This window comes from Gymnoscopelus braueri, assembly GCF_963280865.1.
Source record: "Gymnoscopelus braueri genome assembly, chromosome: 21".
Classification (NCBI taxonomy): Eukaryota; Metazoa; Chordata; class Actinopteri; order Myctophiformes; family Myctophidae; genus Gymnoscopelus; species Gymnoscopelus braueri.
The window spans coordinates 952,250-973,165 of NC_137623.1; the positions used below are offsets into that span (position 1 = coordinate 952,250).

Genomic DNA, 20,916 nt, shown 5'->3' on the forward strand with positions numbered 1-20,916 from the left:
AGCCCCCAATAACTCACATTTGGCCATCAAAGACCACAGGACCTTTTTTATTGTGTAAAAAATACATATGTAGCCACTGGACAGAATGCCCCCGCCCACTGTAAAAAATATCGCGGAAATTGCTAAAACTATAGAAAGCAGTAAATGAAAAAAAATAACACTCATATTTTATTTACTTTAATTACAAGCTAAAATATAAACCTAGTATTTTTTTTGTTTTAAAAAAAAAAGGTTAAAGTACTATATTCTGATAGTAATCATTGCTACAGAGCGTTTGTTCGGTCACATGGGTCTCTCCAGCTCTTTAGTAAAGAATATAGTACATTTTCAGGTAGGTGACAACATTTAAGCCAATCAGGAGAGAGCACTGAAAATGCATTTTCAGTTTAATAAAGAGCTGGAGAGACAATGGAGACTCCTTTTACTGAACAAACACTCTATAGCAATGAGTACTATCACGATATAGAGCTATATTAAAGGAGAGATCCGGACATTTTAAGTGTTATCTTTGATGTGTCGCTAATCACTCACCATCATTGAAATGGACGTTGAGTTATTCCAGAGAGTCCCCTGTCGTGCAGTCTGGCGACCCCCTCCGTGGCATAATGGGAGCCTGTGTAAGAGTGAAAATCGTCTATTATAACCGATGCAAAGTTAGTTTTTTCTCTACTACTGCTCATTGTGGAGTCTCATGATACTCAAACATGCACTGAAAGTCGCGCACGAGCTATCGTTCGTGCAGAACTAGACGACGCTGGTTGCTTGTTTCTTCCACAGACGCCAGGTTCTGTGAGAGAAACAAGCTTGTAGATCGGCTATTTTCAAAAGATTATTATACATTTTAGACATAATGATAACTTGTGAAACGGTACACTCTGCATAACAAGTACTTTTACGTTTGCTACTTTAAGTATATTTTGATGCTAATACTTTTGGCAGCTTTAGGCCAGCGGTAGGCCTATACATTGTTGTCACCTTAGCGCATATAAAGACAGTGAACTCATAGTCTTGTATGAGTTACAATATATATAATGATTTGTTTACATTTAATTTGATTACACAAGTAATGTTTTATTATATGACAGACTGATGAAGACATGACACTGCTTACCTTATGTAAATTGAACAATTAACATCGGGAGGTTTCCAGCGCCTGTAATGACGCACAGAACACATTAGTGGATTTCAAGTGCAAGCTGTAGTGTAGGCTAATATTACATACAATACAGAACATACTGTCCTTCATGTAGCCTGAATATTAATTGGGGTGCTATGGCCTAGGGTGTGTTGAAATAAAGCTCACCCAAGCACTGTCTATTGGGCTGCTTTCTGCGTGTGACAAATGCGCTCTGAAAAAGCTGGTGGTGGGAATGGTTCTGATATCTCCCCGAAATAATGCACGGACACTCATCTGTGGGGTTCGGTGAGTAAGAAGCTATGGGTATAGACCTACAGACTAACAGGACTAACGGGAGGTCGAACCACTGCCATGTTACCGTTATCATAATGTCTAAAATGTATACAAATCTTTTGAAAATAGCAGATCTACAAGGTCACAATGAGTCACATTGAGCATTGTGTGCTTGTAAATCTGCTATTTTCAAATAGCCAACGTTTAAATAGGGCTGAAGTGGTTGGGGATGTAATAATATAAATCTAAATATACATCGTAACTAACGTTTTTCAAATAATTGTCGTGGATTAAAAGTACAATATGTGCCTCTGAGATGTAGTGGAGTAGAAGTAAACTTCTACTGTCTGAGCAACAGTAATATATTAATATTACATTATTTTTGGGACACAGAGATGGCAGTTGGGCGGGCATTTAAATTATAAGATGGGATGAATAAATAAATCCCCTGTGAGCGTCAGTCATTGGCCGAACGCTGTTGGTCCCACCCAGCCCAGTAAATACAAAATGTGATTGGAATGGACTTCAAACGGCCCCGCCTCTGGTCCCGCGTCCGCTCCCCCCCGCCTCCCTGCGAGGTTTCGAGTAGAATGTTTCACAGTTTCGGCACATGCAAGGCTCTGAGGCTCTGCCTCTGCTGCTGCTGCATGAGTGTGCGCGCGTGTGTGTGTGTGTGTGTTCAGAGATTTGAGGAGAGTGTGCTGCTGTGTGTGACGCTGAATCACAGCTTCAAAATAAAGTTTAACCATTGAAAACAAAAATCAGCCTTTCAACAATAAAGTTGCTAGTTTCAAAAACGATCCCCATTTACAAGGTTTCAAACACATTCAGAAAATGTGTTGACGAAACACTGTAAAATGTGTTTGCAGAGATTTGAGAAACACTTTCATCAACACTTTTCAAAAGATTCAAAAGGAGTTTTCAGTCTTACAAATAATGTTCAAACCTTTTGAGCCCTTTATTTTAAGTCAGGAGTTTACAAGGTTTCAAACATGTAAAACAAAATAATACCCAGGGAGAACAGTGCCAAAATGCATATTCTGAAAGTGTGTTTGTGACCAATTTGAAACTCTGAAAATGTGTTGGCGAAACACTGTAAAATATGTTTTCAGAGATTAGATTTTTTTTCCCGGCCTATCAACACTTTTTTCAGAGATTCAACAATTTTTTCAGAGATTCAAATACTTTTTCAGAGATTCGAAACAAGTTTTCAGTCTTGCAAAAAAGGTTTTCAAGGTTCTGAAACCTTTATTTGAAGTTAGGATCTGATTCCATATGATGACATTGTGATCTGTAATGAGAGCAGTGAGCAGGTAGAGGAACATCTAGAGAGGTGGAGATACAGTATGCTCTGGAAAGGAGAGGAACGGAGGTTAGCCAGACACAATACATGTGTGTGAATGAGAGGAACCCAAGTGGAAACGTGAGGTTACAGGGGGTAGAGGTAAAGAAGGTGGAGGATTTTAAGTACTTAGGGTCAACATTCCAGAGCCATGGAGAGTGTGGAAAATAGGTGAAGAAATGAATGCAAGCAGGTTGGAACAGGTGGAGAAAAGTGTGAGGTGTGATGTGTGATAGGAAAGTATCAGCAAGAATGAAAGGGAAGGTGTACAAGACAGTGGTGAGACCAGCTATGTTGTATGGTTTACAGACAGACAGACATCTATGTTGTATGGTTTACAGACAGACAGACATCTATGTTGTATAGAGACAGACAGACTGTGTAAAAGACAGGAAGCAGAGACAAAAACATTGAGGTTCTTTCTGGGAGTAACACAGATGGATAGGATCAGGAACCAGTACATCAGAGGGACAGATGGATACGGTACAGTACGGGTAAAAAGTAATCAAACTCAGTAAAGTAAATAGATTGAGTAAAAGTACTTAAAATTAGTAAAAATTAGGGCTGGGACTTAATTTTAATCTAATCTAATTAATTAGAGGCTTTGTAATTAATTAATCGCATTTTAATCGCATATCAATATTTGACCTGAGAACAGCGAAAAGCAATTTTTTTTAATGGATTTTGGCATACGTCTTTAAGTACCTGTACTCAAGAACTGTACTTAAGTACAATTTTGAGGTATTTGCACTTGACTCTCGAGTATTTCCAATTTCTAATACTTTTACTTCTACTCCAGTAACTCCACTATATCTCAGAGGCAAATATTTTACTTTTACTCTAAAATTATTTGAAAACTTTAGTTACAAGTTACTTTGTAGATTTCGATTATTATAATAAAACATACAGTAACCATGTGAAAACAGCAGATCTACAAGCGCAAGGCATTGTGAGCTTGTAGATCTGCTATTTTCCACCACTGGAGGCTGGTTGAGTGTGTTGTTGCTACTGTTGTTTTATAGTCGTTTAATTAATTATTAATAAAAAGCGCGCGCGGTTGGTGCGCTGGTATGATCGGTCCGTCTGAAACTCGTCCAGTGGTGGAATGAACTCCCCACTGATGTCAGGACAGCAGAGTCACTGCCCATCTTTCGCCGCAGGCTGAAAACCCACCTCTTCAGGAAACACTACCCTGACCCTTCCTCTTAGCCTGGCCTACTTGTTGTCAATTATTTGTACGATCTCTTGTTTTATTGGATCTTGTTTACTTGATACACGTATTTGTTTTAGCTCTTGCTCATTTGTTTTTCCTATATATCCTATGTATACCTACCTTAGCGCTAGGTATACTCTTAGTTGCTTGTTTTAGAAGAGAATGCACAGAAGACTTCTGGTGATTAGTAGTTTTATTGCCTACTTATGTTGAATGCACTTATTGTAAGTCGCTTTGGATAAAAGCGTCTGCTAAATGACTGTAATGTAATGTAATGTAATGTAATGTAATGTAATGTAATGTAATGTAAATGGCCAATAGGGACAGGCTATAATTGCTTAAGCCCCGCCCCCTCTGTGTTCCTATTTGCTGGGCTTTAAACAGCCATAACTCCAGTTCCCAGCATGCTAAACTTCCCAAACTTGCTAAGTGCTCTTAGACGGCCAATAGGGACAGGCTGTAATTGCTTAAGCCCCGCCCCCCTCTGTGTTCCTGTTGGCTGGGCTTTAAACAGCCATAACTCCAGTTCCCAGCATGCTAAACTCCCCAAATTTAGTAGGTGCTCTTAGACGGCCAATAGGGAAAGGCTGTAATTGTTTAAGCCGCCCCCTCTGTGTTCCTGTTGAGCCTTGAAATTAATGGACAGGGATTTAACATTGTTCCTCTACTTCATATAGATAAATGAATTAACTCATCAAAGGCACTACTCACTTCACACTGGGTGTGATTTTTTTCTCTTTTTCTTGTGCATTATTGTGAATTATTTTGTGCTTTGTTTTTAATGTTCGATATTAATAATAATAATAACAATAATAATAATAATAATAATAATAATAATAATAATAATAGTCTTTATTTGTATAGCACCTTTCATGACATGAAATGCAGCTCAAAGTGCTTTACAGAGCAACAATACAATTACAGTTACAACTAAATTAACAATAAAGCAACAAAGAAAAGCAAAAGCATAAAACAACATTAAAATAATAGCAAAAAGGCAGTGAATCAGGCAATACAGTGAGGACGTGTATAACAACACAGAGATTTAAAAAAAAGAAAAGCTAAAAGCAAGAGTAAACTAGAAAAAGTGCTCCTCGGAGCACAGGTCTCCGCCAGGTCAGGTTAGTTATTGTGGCCTCCTGGTGGCGCTATAATAGGCCAATGTGAAAAGGGTGGCATTTCTTCCTCGGGCTAGTGGGAATGTGCATGCAAATTTTCACGGAAATCGCACGCCACGTTCATGATTTCAGACATTTTGTTCAAAACGGACCAATCCTGCAAACTTTCGAATTCAACCTTAGCCAATCAGGATGGAATATGAAATATCGGACAGATGCGTCTTGATCACATGACTATAGAGATACTGTGTACCGATTTGCGTGATGTTTGGATAAAATCTGAAGGATTAATATCCAAAAATGTATTTGACATAAGTCGGCCTCCTGGTGGCGCTGTAAAAAGCAGATGTGAAAAATGCAGTGCAGATGTTTTTCCTTGGCCTCTAGAGAGTAGGCGTGCAAAGTTTCACGCAGATCGGTGCAGTTATAGTTAAAAATGCAAATCGGCCTGTTATAGCGCCACCATGAGGCTGATGTGAAAAGTTTTAAGTGCCATTTCTTCCTCGGCCTAGTGGGAATGTGCGTGTGCAATTTTATGGAAATGGCAAGCTGCGTTCATGATTTGAGGCAGTTTGTTGAAAACGGACCAATCCTGCAAACTTTGGATGGTAACCTTAGCCAATGAGGATGGAATATGGGAAAGCGGACAGATCAGGGTTGATCACATGACTATAGAGATACTGTGTACCGATTTGCATGAGGTTTGGTTAAAAACTGTAGGAGTAATGGGAAAAAATGGGTTTTGCACAAATCGGCCTCCTGGTGGCGCTATAACAGGCCCATGTGAAAAATGTGAGGCAGAGGTTCTGAATTGGCATCCAGGGAGTGTGTGTGCACAGTTTCGCAACGACCGGGCCAACGGTGCCGGAGATTTGGTGGTAACACACAGACAGGACGGAAGGACGGACACACGGACACACGGACACACGGACGGACGGACGGACAGGGGCGAAAACATACTCTCTCGCCATGCCTTTCGGCCTGGCGGAGACAATAAGTAGGTCTTGAGCTGTGCTTTAAAGCTATCAACAGAGGCTGCCTGTCTTAGGTGTAATGGTGCTTTAAAGCTATCCACAGAGGCTATCTATCTTAGGTGTAATGGGGCTTTAAAGCTAACGACAGAGGCTGCCTGTCTTAGGTGTAATGGGAGTTTATTCCACGCTGTCGGTCCGTAGAAGCAGAATGCTGCTTCACCGTTTTTTGTTTTTTTTTAAGTCATTGTAGGCACCTCGAGCAGGTCAGCACTTGAAGCCCTGAGGGGCCGGTTTGGAACATATCTAGGCAGGCAGTCATAGAGGTAGGAAGGTGCCAGACCATTTAGAGCTTTATAATCTAGTAAAATAATTTTAAAATCAATCCTAAAAACAACCGGGAGCCAGTGTAGTGAAGCTAGAACTGGAGTAATATGTTCTCTCATCTTAGTTTTAGTTAAAACTCTGGCTGCCACATTTTGAACAAGTTGCAATCTGTCAGCTGTTTTCTTTGGCAGGCCAGAGTAAAGTGCATTACAGTAATCAAGCCGAGAGAAAACAAAAGCGTGGATCAACGTTTTTGCATCGTCCAACGACTCTAATTCGCGCAATATTTCAAAGATGAAAGAAAGCAATCTTGGTAACATGATTAATGTGTGTATTAAAATTAAATTCAGAATGAATAATAACCCCCAGCCAGGTTCTTTACTGTATTGTTACTTTCTACAGTCAGGTTACCGAGTCTACTTATTATTGATTCTCTCTGCTCACTAGAACTGTTTTATCCTCATTTAGCTTAAGAAAGTTCTCACTCATCCAGCATTTTATACTGGACAGACAGGTCAACACAAATAGCTTCACTGAAACAATGTAAACATGGACTTTCTTCATTCTCTGTGGACAAGGCCCCTAAGACAGCTTTCACTGACCTACATGTGCCTATATGTAAATACATGTAATAAATCCTATTATGTTTTAGAAACATTGCATGTATCATTGTACATTAATGTGTATTCACTAATGTATATAAAGTATGGTTAGGCTTGTGTCAGTCTCTTCATAACCAACACATGAAGAGAATGAAGCTGAGATGTTATCATCCTCTGTTTGTACCAGGACTCAACCATTGAGCCACTTGAGAAACACATCTTGAAAACTCTGGATAAGCTGGAAGACTTGGAGTTCGAGACGTTTAAGTTACATTTGCGACACCCTGGTGTCCTTGAAGGCCAAGATCCAATCCAAAAGAGACCCCTGAAGAAGGCGGGCAAGAGGACCACCGCTCATCTCATCGTGCAGAGCTACTCCAGTAACACAGCTCAGAAGATCGTGGTGAATGTTCTGAAGAACATCCACAGGAATGATCTAGTGGAGAGGTTTCCAGACATATCCCAAGGTAGGTGAAGAGAGGCTGCATACAGTAGGTTTACAAGATAAACCTATGAAACACTCCTATTGGATACAAAAATCAGGTGCAATCCATTCATACACACATGTCATACACACACACACACACACACACACACACACACACACACACACACACACACACACACACACACACACACACACACACACACACACACACACACACACACACACACACACTCATTTGAGCACCTGGTTGTCTTTCCTGCTGCAAATTAACTGTCTGTAGACAACAGTCAACTACATTATAAAACACAAACATAATCAATGTAATGTAATTACTGCCAGGTAACAGCAGGTTTCTTATACAAGTCTGTTGTCTTTTCTGACACAATAGTTGTAACATCAGACCAGCATGAAGCTACAGACGCTGACCCACCAACAACTTCTACACCGAGGGGAGTCTCTACAACTGAAGGTGAATAGATGTGTTCAATAAACTGATTCAACTCTCTGGTCTGTTTACACTATTTACCTGTAGTCTGTAGACACACACAGCCAGTGTTGGGCAATAACAGATTACAGTACTTAGTAATATATTACCATTTACTATTATTACTTTACCCAGTAACAAGTAGTGTAACATATTACAGCAGCCAAAACAGTAATATTATTACACATCACTGATCCAAGTAACGCTGCATTAATCATTAAAATGAATGTGATTTGTTTTGGTTTCTGACCGTGATAAAAGCGTTCTCTCTTCTCTGTATCATTGTCTATGAGATAAAAGCGTTCTCTCTTCTCTGTATCATTGTCTATGAGCCGGTGCTGCGGTGTGTCTGTCTGTGTCCAGCAGTCAGCTGCAGATCTGTGGAGCAGAGCATTTAAACACCAGAGTAGAAGGTTGTCACAAAGAGAAAAAAATAGAAAGAAACAGATTTTCAAGCTATCAACACTGTGCGATGGTACAGGATATTAGCTTGTAGATCTGTTCTTTTTAAGCATGCACCATCACGCAAAGTTATGATTCATACAGTATGTGCAGGCAGTCTTGGAATCTGAAGGTTTCAGTTCGATTCCTGGCTCCTCCTGGTGTGTGTGTGTGTGTGTGTGTGTGTGTGTGTGTGTGTGTGTGTGTGTGTGTGTGTGTGTGTGTGTGTGTGTGTGTGTGTGAATAAGTGAATGTGAAGTACATTGTAATGTAAAGCACTTTGGAGAAAAGCACTTCATAAATGCAGTCCATTTATCATTATTGCTTTTTTAGAAGGACTGATAAGTAATAAGTCACATATTACTTATCTAATAGAGTAATATTGCCCAACACTACACATGGAACTACTTTAATGCCAATACACCTTATATCATGAGATGTTGGTCCTCCACTCACATTTAACTCTCTCAGTGCCACAAAACAAGTTATCCCGAGTTTTTTCTGAATGCCCTTAGTGCCAAGAACGAAAAATCCTGAGTTTAAAAAGTTTTTTTTTGGAAAAGAATGTTCAGAACCCAAGATATCGTGATCCGAAGATTTGCCGCTCCATTCACTTCTTCTTTAACTTATTACTGAAAAAGGCTATATCTCGGCTCTGAGACCTTTTTTTTACTTTAAAAAATTTTATAAAAAATTGCTGGCACAGTACGAACATATATTTTTATTTCATTGGCACTGAGAGAGTTAATGAAATGAAAGACTGTTAACTGCTTTTTATAATCTGAAACGTCTAATATTTTGATGTACCTTGTTGGGTATAACATTATTATCATAGTTTGATAATTAATTAGACAGAAGTGATACATTCATATTTCTCTTATGGCTTCTTGAACTTGCTTTGACATGAGGGGGAGGCGGGGCCTTGCTTTGACATGAGGGGGAGGCGGGGCCTTGCTTTGACATGAGGGGGAGGCGGGGCCTTGCTTTGACATGAGGGGGAGGCGGGGCCTTGCTTTGACATGAGGGGGAGGCGGGGCCTTGCTTTGACATGAGGGGGAGGTGGGTCTTGCTTTGACATGAGGGGGAGGCGCGGCCTTGCTTTGACATGAGGGGGAGGCGGGGCCTTGCTTTGACATGAGGGGGAAGCGGGGCCTTGCTTTGACATGAGGGGGAGGAGGGGCCTTGCTTTGACATGAGGGGGAGGCGGGGCCTTGCTTTGACATGAGGGGGAGGCGGGGTCTTGCTTTGACATGGTGGGGAGGCGGGGCCTTGCTTTGACATGAGGGGGAGGCGGGGCCTTGCTTTGACATGAGGGGGAGGCGGGGCCTTGCTTTGACATGAGGGGGAGGCGGGGCCTTGCTTTGACATGAGGGGGAGGCGGGGCCTTGCTTTGACATGAGGGGGAGGCGGGGCCTTGCTTTGACATGAGGGGGAGGCGGGGTCTTGCTTTGACATGGTGGGGAGGCGGGGCCTTGCTTTGACATGGTGGGGAGGCGGGGCCTTGCTTTGACATGAGGGGGAGGCGGGGCCTTGCTTTGACATGAGGGGGAGGCGGGACCTTGCTTAGACATGAGGGGGAGGCGGGGTCTTGCTTTGACATGGTGGGGAGGCGGGGCCTTGCTTTGACATGGTGGGGAGGCGGGGCCTTGCTTTGACATGAGGGGGAGGCGGGGCCTTGCTTTGACATGAGGGGGAGGCGGGGCCTTGCTTTGACATGAGGGGGAGGCGGGGCCTTGCTTTGACATGGTGGGGAGGCGGGGCCTTGCTTTGACATGAGGGGGAGGCGGGGTCTTGCTTTGACATGAGGGGGAGGCGGGGTCTTGCTTTGACATGAGGGGGAGGCGGGGTCTTTGCATTATTTGCAGAGCCCTCTGTAACTAATGTAGTGAGCTTAGGAGTCAGATCTTCTGGCTCACAGACGCAACCATTTTTTCTAACAGTGAATAATAGTGGTTATTGTGGCGATTTACAAACATAAGTCAGTTTCATTTCATTCATGGTCCTTTTCAGTCACTGGAAGGGACATTGAGGGCAAAATGTGAAAGCTAAATAAAAATGTGTAGTACATGCATCTGAGGTGACGGAACACCTTCCAGATTTCCTGGAGCTCAGCAGGCAGGTTCTGGAGTCAAGCTCCGGCACAAATGAGCACCCAGACGTTATTGTAGTTTGTCTCAGACGTTTTACTCATTTGAGTGCCTGGCTATCTTTCCTGCTACTGTAAATTGCTAAAACTCAAATGAAATCAATCTAACGTCAGGATAATTACTGCCAGGTAATATCAGGTTTCTTATACAAGTCTGTTGTCTTTTCTGACACAAAAGTTGTAACATCAGACCAGCATGAAGCTACAGACGCTGACCCACCAAGTTCAAGTTCAACATCAAGTACAAAAGTCTCTACAGCTGAAGGTGAGATGACACTATGAATAGATGTATTCAATAAACCACTTTGTTTGTTTGTTTATTTGGATCCCCATTAGCTACTACCTTAGCAGCAGCTATTCTTCCTGGGGTCCACACAGAAATAAATTACATTACATTACATTACATTACATTACATTACATTACATTACATTACATTACATGAAAACATTTTACATCACAGTATCAAAAAATAATGTACACTTAAAATACAACCAAAATGGAAAATATGAATCAATCTTGATTATACAACAGGTAGTTCCGACCAAGCAATCTGATTGGCTGAAATAGCTATCTAGCCGTGCTTCAAACCAGCATCATAGCACGGGCCTAATCACATTAATAAATCACTCCGCACTGCAGTCCGCACCTGATTAGACCATATATGGCACAGCTGTGCTGTGACGTCACGCTGTCCCACGGTAGGAAAACAAACAGACAGTAGCCTGACCCACCGCCGCCACCGGAGAACAAACAGCTATGCAAAATGGACTATGTTGTTAATTTTTACTTATTTGGTGGACTTACGGTTGATCAATGGTTAGAATGTTATAAATATCCTCCTGTGTTAAAGTAAAATTACTCCCATTTCGTTAACAGTCCAGTGTATGTTATAATTTATCGTACAAAGGTATTGCACGGCGAAAATAGCCGATCTACAAGTTTTGTCAGCTTGTAGATCAGTTATTTTGGCCACGTGACACGGTCGTACGACGGAGCATATAGCCTACTGGAATTCATTCCACTGCGCAAGAGATGGGCGAAAATACATTGAAAAGTATTTTGATACAAAATACAAATACTGGGTCAAACAATTGATCAAAATACAAAATATAAATACAGGTCAGAGAAATGTATTTGAGATACTTTGTATTTTGAAAATACAAAATACGTATTTTGAAAATACACAAAATACATTTAATAAAAAAATATGAAATGATGGTTATTTAATATATTGATTGCCAAACATTACATCAATTGCCTGTCAGAATTTCTAAGAATAAATTGACCATACAAGCAGAGTGTTTTTGATGTTGTTTGGCTTTGGAGCATGCAGCCTAAATGTTTACCACTGTGTGTGAAAGCGCATGCCAGAGTTACCGTTATCATCAAAAACTAGACAATAACTATGGCATGAGACTGAATGCACAGCTGCCTCTACATCTGTACTTCAAAGCCTGCAAAACCGCTCTGCCAGCCTAATAATAATAATAATGATTAGGAGAAATTCTAAGCAAATCAAAGTGCTATAACTGTATCAAACATTCACCACCACCAAATTACATTGAAAAAAGTGGCAATTATCTTTGAACTGCATGCTGTATATACATAGCATCACACATAATATTAGGCTTGTCTGACCATTTATGTGTTATGCAGTAATTTACAAAAGTAAACTATCTTTAATGCATAAGGAAACCAAACCTTGTGGCTGTGTTTGTCATATCCATGGACATGGTGAATAAACAAAGCTGCACTGCACAGATGCCACAACTTGAACTTTATTTAGTAGATTATTTAGTAATCAATTCACATCAAGTAAAAAACTGAAACTGACTCCACTATGCTGGCTTCAGTGCCTTGTGGGGGTCATGTTTGTCAAAAATAAATACAAAATTGGCATGGACATATATTCCAGAAACACATAGGGCCTAGCCCTAAATGTGTACCCTACTAGCGGACAAACATATGTATTTCCGTACTCATTAAATCAGTGTCCTACCTATTCTGAAAAAAAAAAAAAACCTGGACACTGGAATTTCAATTACTGGTAGTGTGTGTGCTCATGCTCATGTCATGATGAGTCAGATATATCCATATTTGGAGATCGCTGATGTCATCAGTTCAAGGTTCAAAGTTGTGCTTTATTGGTGTTCTTTCTCTCTCTCTCTCTCTCTCTCTCTCTCTCTCTCTCTCTCTCTCTCTCTCTCTCTCTCTCTCTGATTGTGTAACATTTAATAAGTTCAGCTTATTAAACTGATGATTTTATTGTGCAGATTCTTCAGAGCCCCGTGGTTCAGTCCATGCCATTAATGAAGCACATGATGGAGGCATAGTGGTGGCTCCTGTCATCTCTGGAGCTAACATCGGTGGTTCAGTCAACATCACTGTCAACACTACACACCAAGGTACACATTGTAACAAAAATCACTGTCACCACTACACACCAAGGTACACATTGTAACAAAAATCACTGTCACCACTACACACCAAGGTACACAATGTATACACTACTGTATTGTTTACCAGGCTGATGTTTCAGTTCTACTGGCAAAATATATCGTCTCCAAACTTGGTTTGTGGACATAGACCACCAATAAGGGCCGGCCTCAATTGATTAAGCCCCGCCCCCTCTGTCACAGCCATAACTCCAGTTTGCAGCATGCTACCGTTTCCAAACTTGGTTTGTGGACTTAATAATAATAATAATAATAATAATAATAATAATAATAATAAGGGTAATAATAATAATAATAATAATAACGAGGAATCCAACGGTATAGATTGGAACTCAATCCCACCACCGGAAGTGGGTCAAATTCCAATTTTGCCCCCACTATAATCATTTATTTGACCCTACCTCCCGAACACAAGGTCGCACATACTTATTTCGTTTTTGAGCGGTGTAGCCGCTCCTATAAGTGGGTTTGGGACCTATCCGTGGCGAAAGTTTTTCTCTCCGTTGCGAAAATGTGTCTTTCGCTGTACTGTGATTGGCTGATTGGCTGTGACGTACTGTGATTGGCTAGCGAGACGCATGATGAAATTAATAACTCATAAATAGCACCACTCACTTCAAAAAGAAAAAAAAACTTCGCTCATAAATAGCACCGCTCATTTCACACTGGGTGTGATTTTTTAGTTAGCATCCTACTTACCATAGGGAGCCGCCCCACCCATCCCCATATAAGGGCATGACTGCATGGCCCTGTCTGCAGTCACACCTGTGTCTGATTTCTGTACACAGAAATCACAGGAAATCACACACAGAAATAAAGTTGAGAGAATGAAGTCAAGAATGCCTAAACTGTATAAAGATGGTGGAATACCAGACTCCAAACATGAAAAAACACGGGTGGGTATGGGGGGGGGGGCTTTCAGGATGGAAGTTGTTGCCTTTTATGTGCGTTTATGAGCCACACGCTCAACTCTGACCAATCACTGTCTCACATCTCAGCTTTGACAGGAGAAGACGAGGCAAGACGAGACAAAGCCTCCAAACTGAAAGGTAAGGTGTGTGTGTGTGTGTGTGTGTGTGTGTGTGTGTGTGTGTGTGTGTGTGTGTGTGTGTGTGTGTGTGTGTGTGTGTGTGTGTGTGTGTGTGTGTGTGTGTGTGTGTGTGTGTGTGTGTGTGTGTGTTGCTTGTTTTTCTCCTACAGTTTAAACCTGTGTAAATGTTTAAAACGTGTCAATTTGTGGGAAAGAAAAGTATTTTATGTATTTCAAATACAGAAAATACTACATTTGAAAGTATTTCATTTTTTCCATCCCAGCCAAATACAAATTACAAAATACAAAAAAGTATTTCAAATACGTATTTCAAATACATGTATTTCAAATACTGCCCATAAAATAAAAAAAGTATTTTATGTATTTCAAATACAGAAAATACTATTTGAAAAGTATTTGAAAGTATTTTGATACAAATTACATTTCATTTTTTCCATCCCAGCCAAATACAAATTACAAAATACAAAAAAGTATTTCAAATACGTATTTCAAATACATGTATTTCAAATACTGCCCATCTCTTTGATAGCAGCTGTGTTGATGAGACGGTGCCTCAAACTCAAAGCGCTGCTACAGGGACTATTTAATGTCTCAGTGAAAAACTCTTCTCTTTACAGGGAAACGGATAATAGCGAAACATTTTTATTATTAATTTCCCCACAATATGAATACATTTGGATGTGTTTTGTTGGTAACTGTTGTATAATCGCAATATTACACTCGAGGGTGTGCTTTACCTTACATTATTGGCACTTCTGTGATGCTCGCGGAACTCTTCGCCTCGTTCCTGACCGCATCACTGGCGAGCCAATAATGACGGTAAAGCACACCCTCTCGTGTAATATTGCTTAATTATATGGTGTCGTAGCCTTAATTATAAATGTAACATCTTAATGATACCTCAAAAACCAAATTCAAACACATTCAGGTTACAAATACAGTTACACTTTGTAAAAACAGTGTTGTTGTTAGCCGTTATCCAAAAGCAGATTCCATAAGATATTTCTTTAATTATTTTTAAAATCAGATTTACTTGTTGCCTGTGTGAGTTGTGATGGAAGACTTTGCAGCTCTTTCATTGCTCTTTAACCCCAGCATCCATATTCTGGGGGGAACATTAGCCAAAAATAGCAGATCTAGAAGCTCACAACGTGTTGCAACATGTTGCATTGTGAGCTTGTATATCGGCTATTTTTGACAGAGAGATTTGGTGTACACAAAAAAATCTGTCCAAATAAACGAACTGAGGTCCAGTTTAATAAGAATAGAAGGTTTAACACATGCGCGTCAGAGCGGTCAACCCGGCCCATTTTGAGATTTTTAAGTCAATTATCTTTGCTCAGGAAGCTCTCAGATTAATTCAATTAAAATGACTAGAGGTTCGAGCCGCTACGTGACCCTCACATCTAGACTTCAGGTCACTACGTGGCCCTCATATCTAGACTTCAGGTCACTACGTGGCCCTCACATCTAGAGTTCAGGTCACTACGTGGCCCTCACATCTAGAGTTCAGGTCACTACGTGGCCCTCACATCTAGAGTTCAGGTCTCTACGTGGCCCTCACATCTAGACTTCAGGCCGCTACGTGGCCCTCACATCTAGAGTTCAGTTCACTACGTGGCCCTCACATCTAGAGTTCAGGTCACTACGTGGCCCTCACATCTAGAGTTCAGGTCTCTACGTGGCCCTCATATCTACGTGGCCCTCACATCTAGAGTTCAGGTCACTACGTGGCCCTCACATCTAGAGTTCAGGTCACTACGTGGCCCTCACATCTAGAGTTCAGTTCACTACGTGGCCCTCACATCTAGAGTTCAGGTCACTACGTGGCCCTCACATCTAGAGTTCAGGTCTCTACGTGGCCCTCATATCTACGTGGCCCTCATATCTAGAGTTCAGGTCACTACGTGGCCCTCATATCTAGAGTTCAGGTCACTACGTGGCCCTCACATCTAGACTTCAGGTCACTACGTGGCCCTCACATCTATAGTTCAGTTCACTACGTGGCCCTCACATCTAGTGTTCAGGTCAATACGTGGCCCTCACATCTAGAGTTCAGGTCTCTACGTGGCCCTCACATCTAGACTTCAGGTCACTACGTGGCCCTCACATCTATAGTTCAGTTCACTACGTGGCCCTCACATCTAGTGTTCAGGTCAATATGTGGCCCTCACATCTAGAGTTCAGGTCACTACGTGGCCCTCACATCTAGAGTTCAGGTCTCTACGTGGCCCTCACATCTAGACTTCAGGCCGCTACGTGGCCCTCACATCTAGAGTTCAGTTCACTACGTGGCCCTCACATCTAGAGTTCAGGTCACTACGTGGCCCTCACATCTAGAGTTCAGGTCACTACGTGGCCCTCACATCTAGAGTTCAGTTCACTACGTGGCCCTCACATCTAGAGTTCAGGTCACTACGTGGCCCTCACATCTAGAGTTCAGGTCTCTACGTGGCCCTCATATCTACGTGGCCCTCATATCTAGAGTTCAGGTCACTACGTGGCCCTCATATCTAGAGTTCAGGTCACTACGTGGCCCTCACATCTAGACTTCAGGTCACTACGTGGCCCTCACATCTATAGTTCAGTTCACTACGTGGCCCTCACATCTAGTGTTCAGGTCAATACGTGGCCCTCACATCTAGAGTTCAGGTCTCTACGTGGCCCTCACATCTAGACTTCAGGTCACTACGTGGCCCTCACATCTATAGTTCAGTTCACTACGTGGCCCTCACATCTAGTGTTCAGGTCAATATGTGGCCCTCACATCTAGAGTTCAGGTCACTACGTGGCCCTCACATCTATAGTTCAGTTCACTACGTGGCCCTCACATCTAGTGTTCAGGTCAATACGTGGCCCGCACATCTAGAGTTCAGTTCAATACGTGGCCCTCACATCTAGAGTTCAGTTCAATACGTGGCCCTCACACATCTAGAGTTCAGTTCAATACGTGGCCCTCACATCTAAAGTTCAGTTCACTAAGTGGCCCTCACATCTAGTGTTCAGGTCAATACGTGGCCCTCACATCTAGAGTTCAGGTCACTACGTGACCCTCCAATCTAGAGTTCAGGTCAATATACGTGAGGTGAGAGAACACCTTTAGATTTCCCAGAGTGCAGCAGGCAGGTTCTGGAGTCGAGCTCCAGCACAAATGAAGCCCTGAGCATCCAAAAGATATTATAGTTTGTTTCCCAGCATGGTAAATTTCCGAAACTTACTAGGTGCACTTAAATTGGTAAATGGTGCATGTATATAGCGCTTTTATCCAAAGCGCTTTACATAGATAGTCCATTGCATTCACCCATTCCCACACACATTCATACACCGATGGCGGAGGAAACCATGCAAGGCAACAACCTGCTCATCGGGAGCAATTAGGCGTTCAGTCTCTTGCTCAAGGACACTTCCACACTAAAACCTTGCGGTTCCCATCCGGCCGCTCTGCCGACGACTCTACCCCTGAGCCACTTCCCCTTAGACGTCCACTTAGATGACCAATAGGGACAGGCTGTAATTGCTTAAGCCCCTCCCCCTCTGTGTTACTATTGGTTGGCCATTAAACAGCCATAACTCCATAACTATAAAGCGGGCTTGTTTTATACCCTGGAGTATTGTACATCTTAGGCTAGTCCAGTTTATAGGTTTGTCCAGTTTATACCCCAGGGTATAAAACAGGCTAGTCCACTTTAACCCTGGGTATAGTTTGACCGGTGTATATTTTTGTCTGTTAACCCGGACAACTAAGTATAAAGGGTTTAAGTGGTTAAAACATAGTGTTCAGAAGCATGTTTAACCCTGTAAGACCCGGATATATTTCTACTTGCAAAAAAAAAAAAAAAACCTTTCAGATGGTCTTGTAGGAGTACTTAGGAGAGGAAAATATAATGTTTTTTTATTTTGTATGTTTTGGTAAGTTTTTATGCAAATGTTTCCATATGGAAACGTTGGGTCCATCAGGTAGCAAAATTTCCTATAGGCCATTTTTAAGGATAACATGGCAAATGTGTAATTACTTCACTAAAACAACTTAAGGATTCATTTATATGGTTTATTATTTGGCCTCAGATCAATTATTAATAATATTTGGCCTCAGAACAGTATACATTATGAATAATAACACCAATAAGCCATATTTTTAAATCAATTTTATTAAAAGAACAACAAAATAAAAATCTGTACAATATAGTAAAGAAACCTAATAACCTAAACCATTGTCAGTGATCACACAATACTGTCTGGCCAACTCACTGATTTGCATTGATAAAAGGATGCAAACTGATCCCCCGACAAGCCAAGTTCAGATTTGGCTCGTACGCCATCGATGCTCCCTTGGTAAACGTCAAAGTCACAGATGACGCCACTGATCCCTGTTCTGACCCACACTTTGAAGCCCCAGGGGTGTGGCTTGCCTCTCATGTACTGCTTGATGGAACTGAATCTTCCCTTGAATGGAATCATCATCTCATCCACAGAGTTGTGCTCTTCTGGAACCACCTGTAGGCACTTCTCTCTGAACACATCCAGCCATGGTCGGAGTTTCCAGAGTTTGTCCTTCTTGTCCTTCTCTGGCACGGTCAAGTTGTCAACCAGATGTAGCGAGGTCAACAAAGACTGAAATCGGTTGCGTGGCATCACATCAGCTACAGCCGTGTTTCGTGTGTCTGCTTCCCAGTACATCCGGCATCCATTCATTGGAGAAAGGCCCATTCTCAGATACATCCCCAACATTTGCTCAATTTCTTTTGGACTTGTGTTGACTGATGTTCCTTTTGTTTGAAGGCTGTAAATGTTTGTGTTCGTTGTGAGAGAGTCAATCATGTCTTTGGACACAAACTGGCGGAAGTACTGCAGTGGTGTTTGGAGAGAACTCATATCTTCAGAGGTCAGAGGTGGGCCAGAAAAGTCTGTATTAGGGCTGATGAAGTCCTTTTTCAGCCACTGATATCTTGAATCACGGCGCTGAGCGGGTTTGGTCAGTTGGGGCGGCTGAATGTCTGCTGGGCGGTCAGTGGGTTCACTGGGTGGTTCACTGGGTGGTTGGTTTTCTTTGGACCCCATGCCACAGTCCTCTTCATCTGACTCTTCATCAGTCTCATTGATGTCTATGTCAACATCACTCTCTCCGTTCATCACGATATCCAGAACATCCCTTGCTGAGAAGCGAGGCCCTTTCTGTTGTTGTGGCATTCTGAAATGAAATAAAGACCATTAGTACATTTAGTAGTGCTTACAAACAACATTTCACAAGTCATACAATACTGTCTGGCAAACCTATTGTGTGATGATGATTGCCGCTAAGTGGGCATCATTCCATTGCCCCTAAGTACCCACCACACCTTGAATGAATAATGAACAACCCCCACAACCCCCAACAAGTACCAAAGTGGTCCCACTGTCCTTGTAGTATCGAAAGCAAATTAAACATACTGAGAAATAACAAGGGAATATATTGGTTAAACTATGGTTGAATATGTATTGTTTAGGGGGAGAGAGAAAGTTTGGGTGGACATTTTCTGAGGCTTACTGCTCAAAGCAAACAATTCAGTTTTTGTGAACAAAGGAACCAGCTTGTATGGTTCTGACTGTTAAAACAATGGTTACAAATATCATTGGAAATTAGAAATTAAAGTAAAAATGCACATATAGCCTACTCTCTCTCACTGTTTCTCTCTCTCATATATATATATATATATATATATATATATATATATATATATAGTAATGCAAAGTGGGGGAAATACACATATAACTGTTTAAATCTATTGTGAAAACTATATATAAGGCTGAACAGTAGCAGGTGAACATTAGGCCTGCCCTTGTATTTTTTGCAACCAAGAGGGCCCAACGATTCCAAAAAGACACAAGTATGAATCATGCTTTAATTTCTAATTTGGGACATATATTTCACAATAATAACATATGTACATGTTCTAGACATTGTAATGTTCAACAAAAAAAATATTACAGGCATATTACTTACGTTTTTGTGAGGAATATCTTCCAGAGAAAAAAGAGATCTGTTCCAACAGAGATTTTTCAAGTTGTGATGATTCCTGGCTCTGTGGGGGGTATTTATATGCAAATATCCTGGCCAATGGCATTGTAAGACTAAACAATAGGACCCAATGAGCATTTAGAGGTGAAAAAATAACAGAAAAAAAAAAGATTTAAACATCTTTCTTTATAAAATATAATTGTTTCCAAAAGGGATCACTGGGTCTTAGAGGGTTAAACAAGTCTCACCCACAGAGTTGAAGTTTCACCAACAACTACATTTTCCTTCAACTTATCTTCAGGGAGTCACTTTGTCGACCAACACCGTTCTGACCTGATACAGAGAGTGAACATGGTCGACCCCATCCTGGATCTGCTCCTTCAAGAGAAGGTCATCACCCAAGAGGGTTATGATGATGTGAGGTCTGAACGCACCACTATGGAGAAGATGAGGAAACTCTATAAACTCCTCAATGCACAAGAAGCCAAAGTCGTTTTCTACAAAGGCCTTGAGAAACACGAGAAGCTTCTTCTAGATAATCTGTAAGTCATTTGAATTAATGTTCTGTAAAGGTCTTGAAAAAAATTAGCAAATCCATTCCAAAGCAATTCTCATTTAAGCGATGTTTTTATTACTTGATTTAGTACAAGAAAATTTACCTTTTCAGGCCATGATGTATCAGAATTTATTTCCAATGTATTCCTAATTCTTACACATACAAAGTTGTTATTTTTATATTTCATTACATTATCAGTTTCATTACATAACCCAGTAAGGGTTGCAGTTTTCTATGTTTTCTATTATGATGTGAGGTTCAAGTGACAAAAATGTCTTCTGGAGATGTTGTCTTCTCTAATATATTTCCATTTATATTTCCACTTCAAAATGCTTTAATATGGCCCGGACGGTT

General features: G+C 41.2%; 1 protein-coding gene across 1 annotated transcript in view; it reads left to right on the top strand.

Annotated features, from left to right (window-relative positions):
• Positions 1-20,916, top strand: part of LOC308077556 (NLR family CARD domain-containing protein 3-like) — a gene marked incomplete at its 3' end in the record, with an annotated part of 32,760 nt that overhangs the window by 7,560 nt on the left and 4,284 nt on the right. Inside the window, exons 4-7 of the mRNA XM_080418304.1 lie at positions 7,172-7,451; positions 7,821-7,901; positions 10,682-10,768; positions 20,308-20,548. Of these exons, the coding sequence (XP_080274430.1) occupies positions 7,172-7,451; positions 7,821-7,901; positions 10,682-10,768; positions 20,308-20,548 (689 nt within the window). The remainder of the gene's footprint in view (positions 1-7,171; positions 7,452-7,820; positions 7,902-10,681; positions 10,769-20,307; positions 20,549-20,916) is intronic.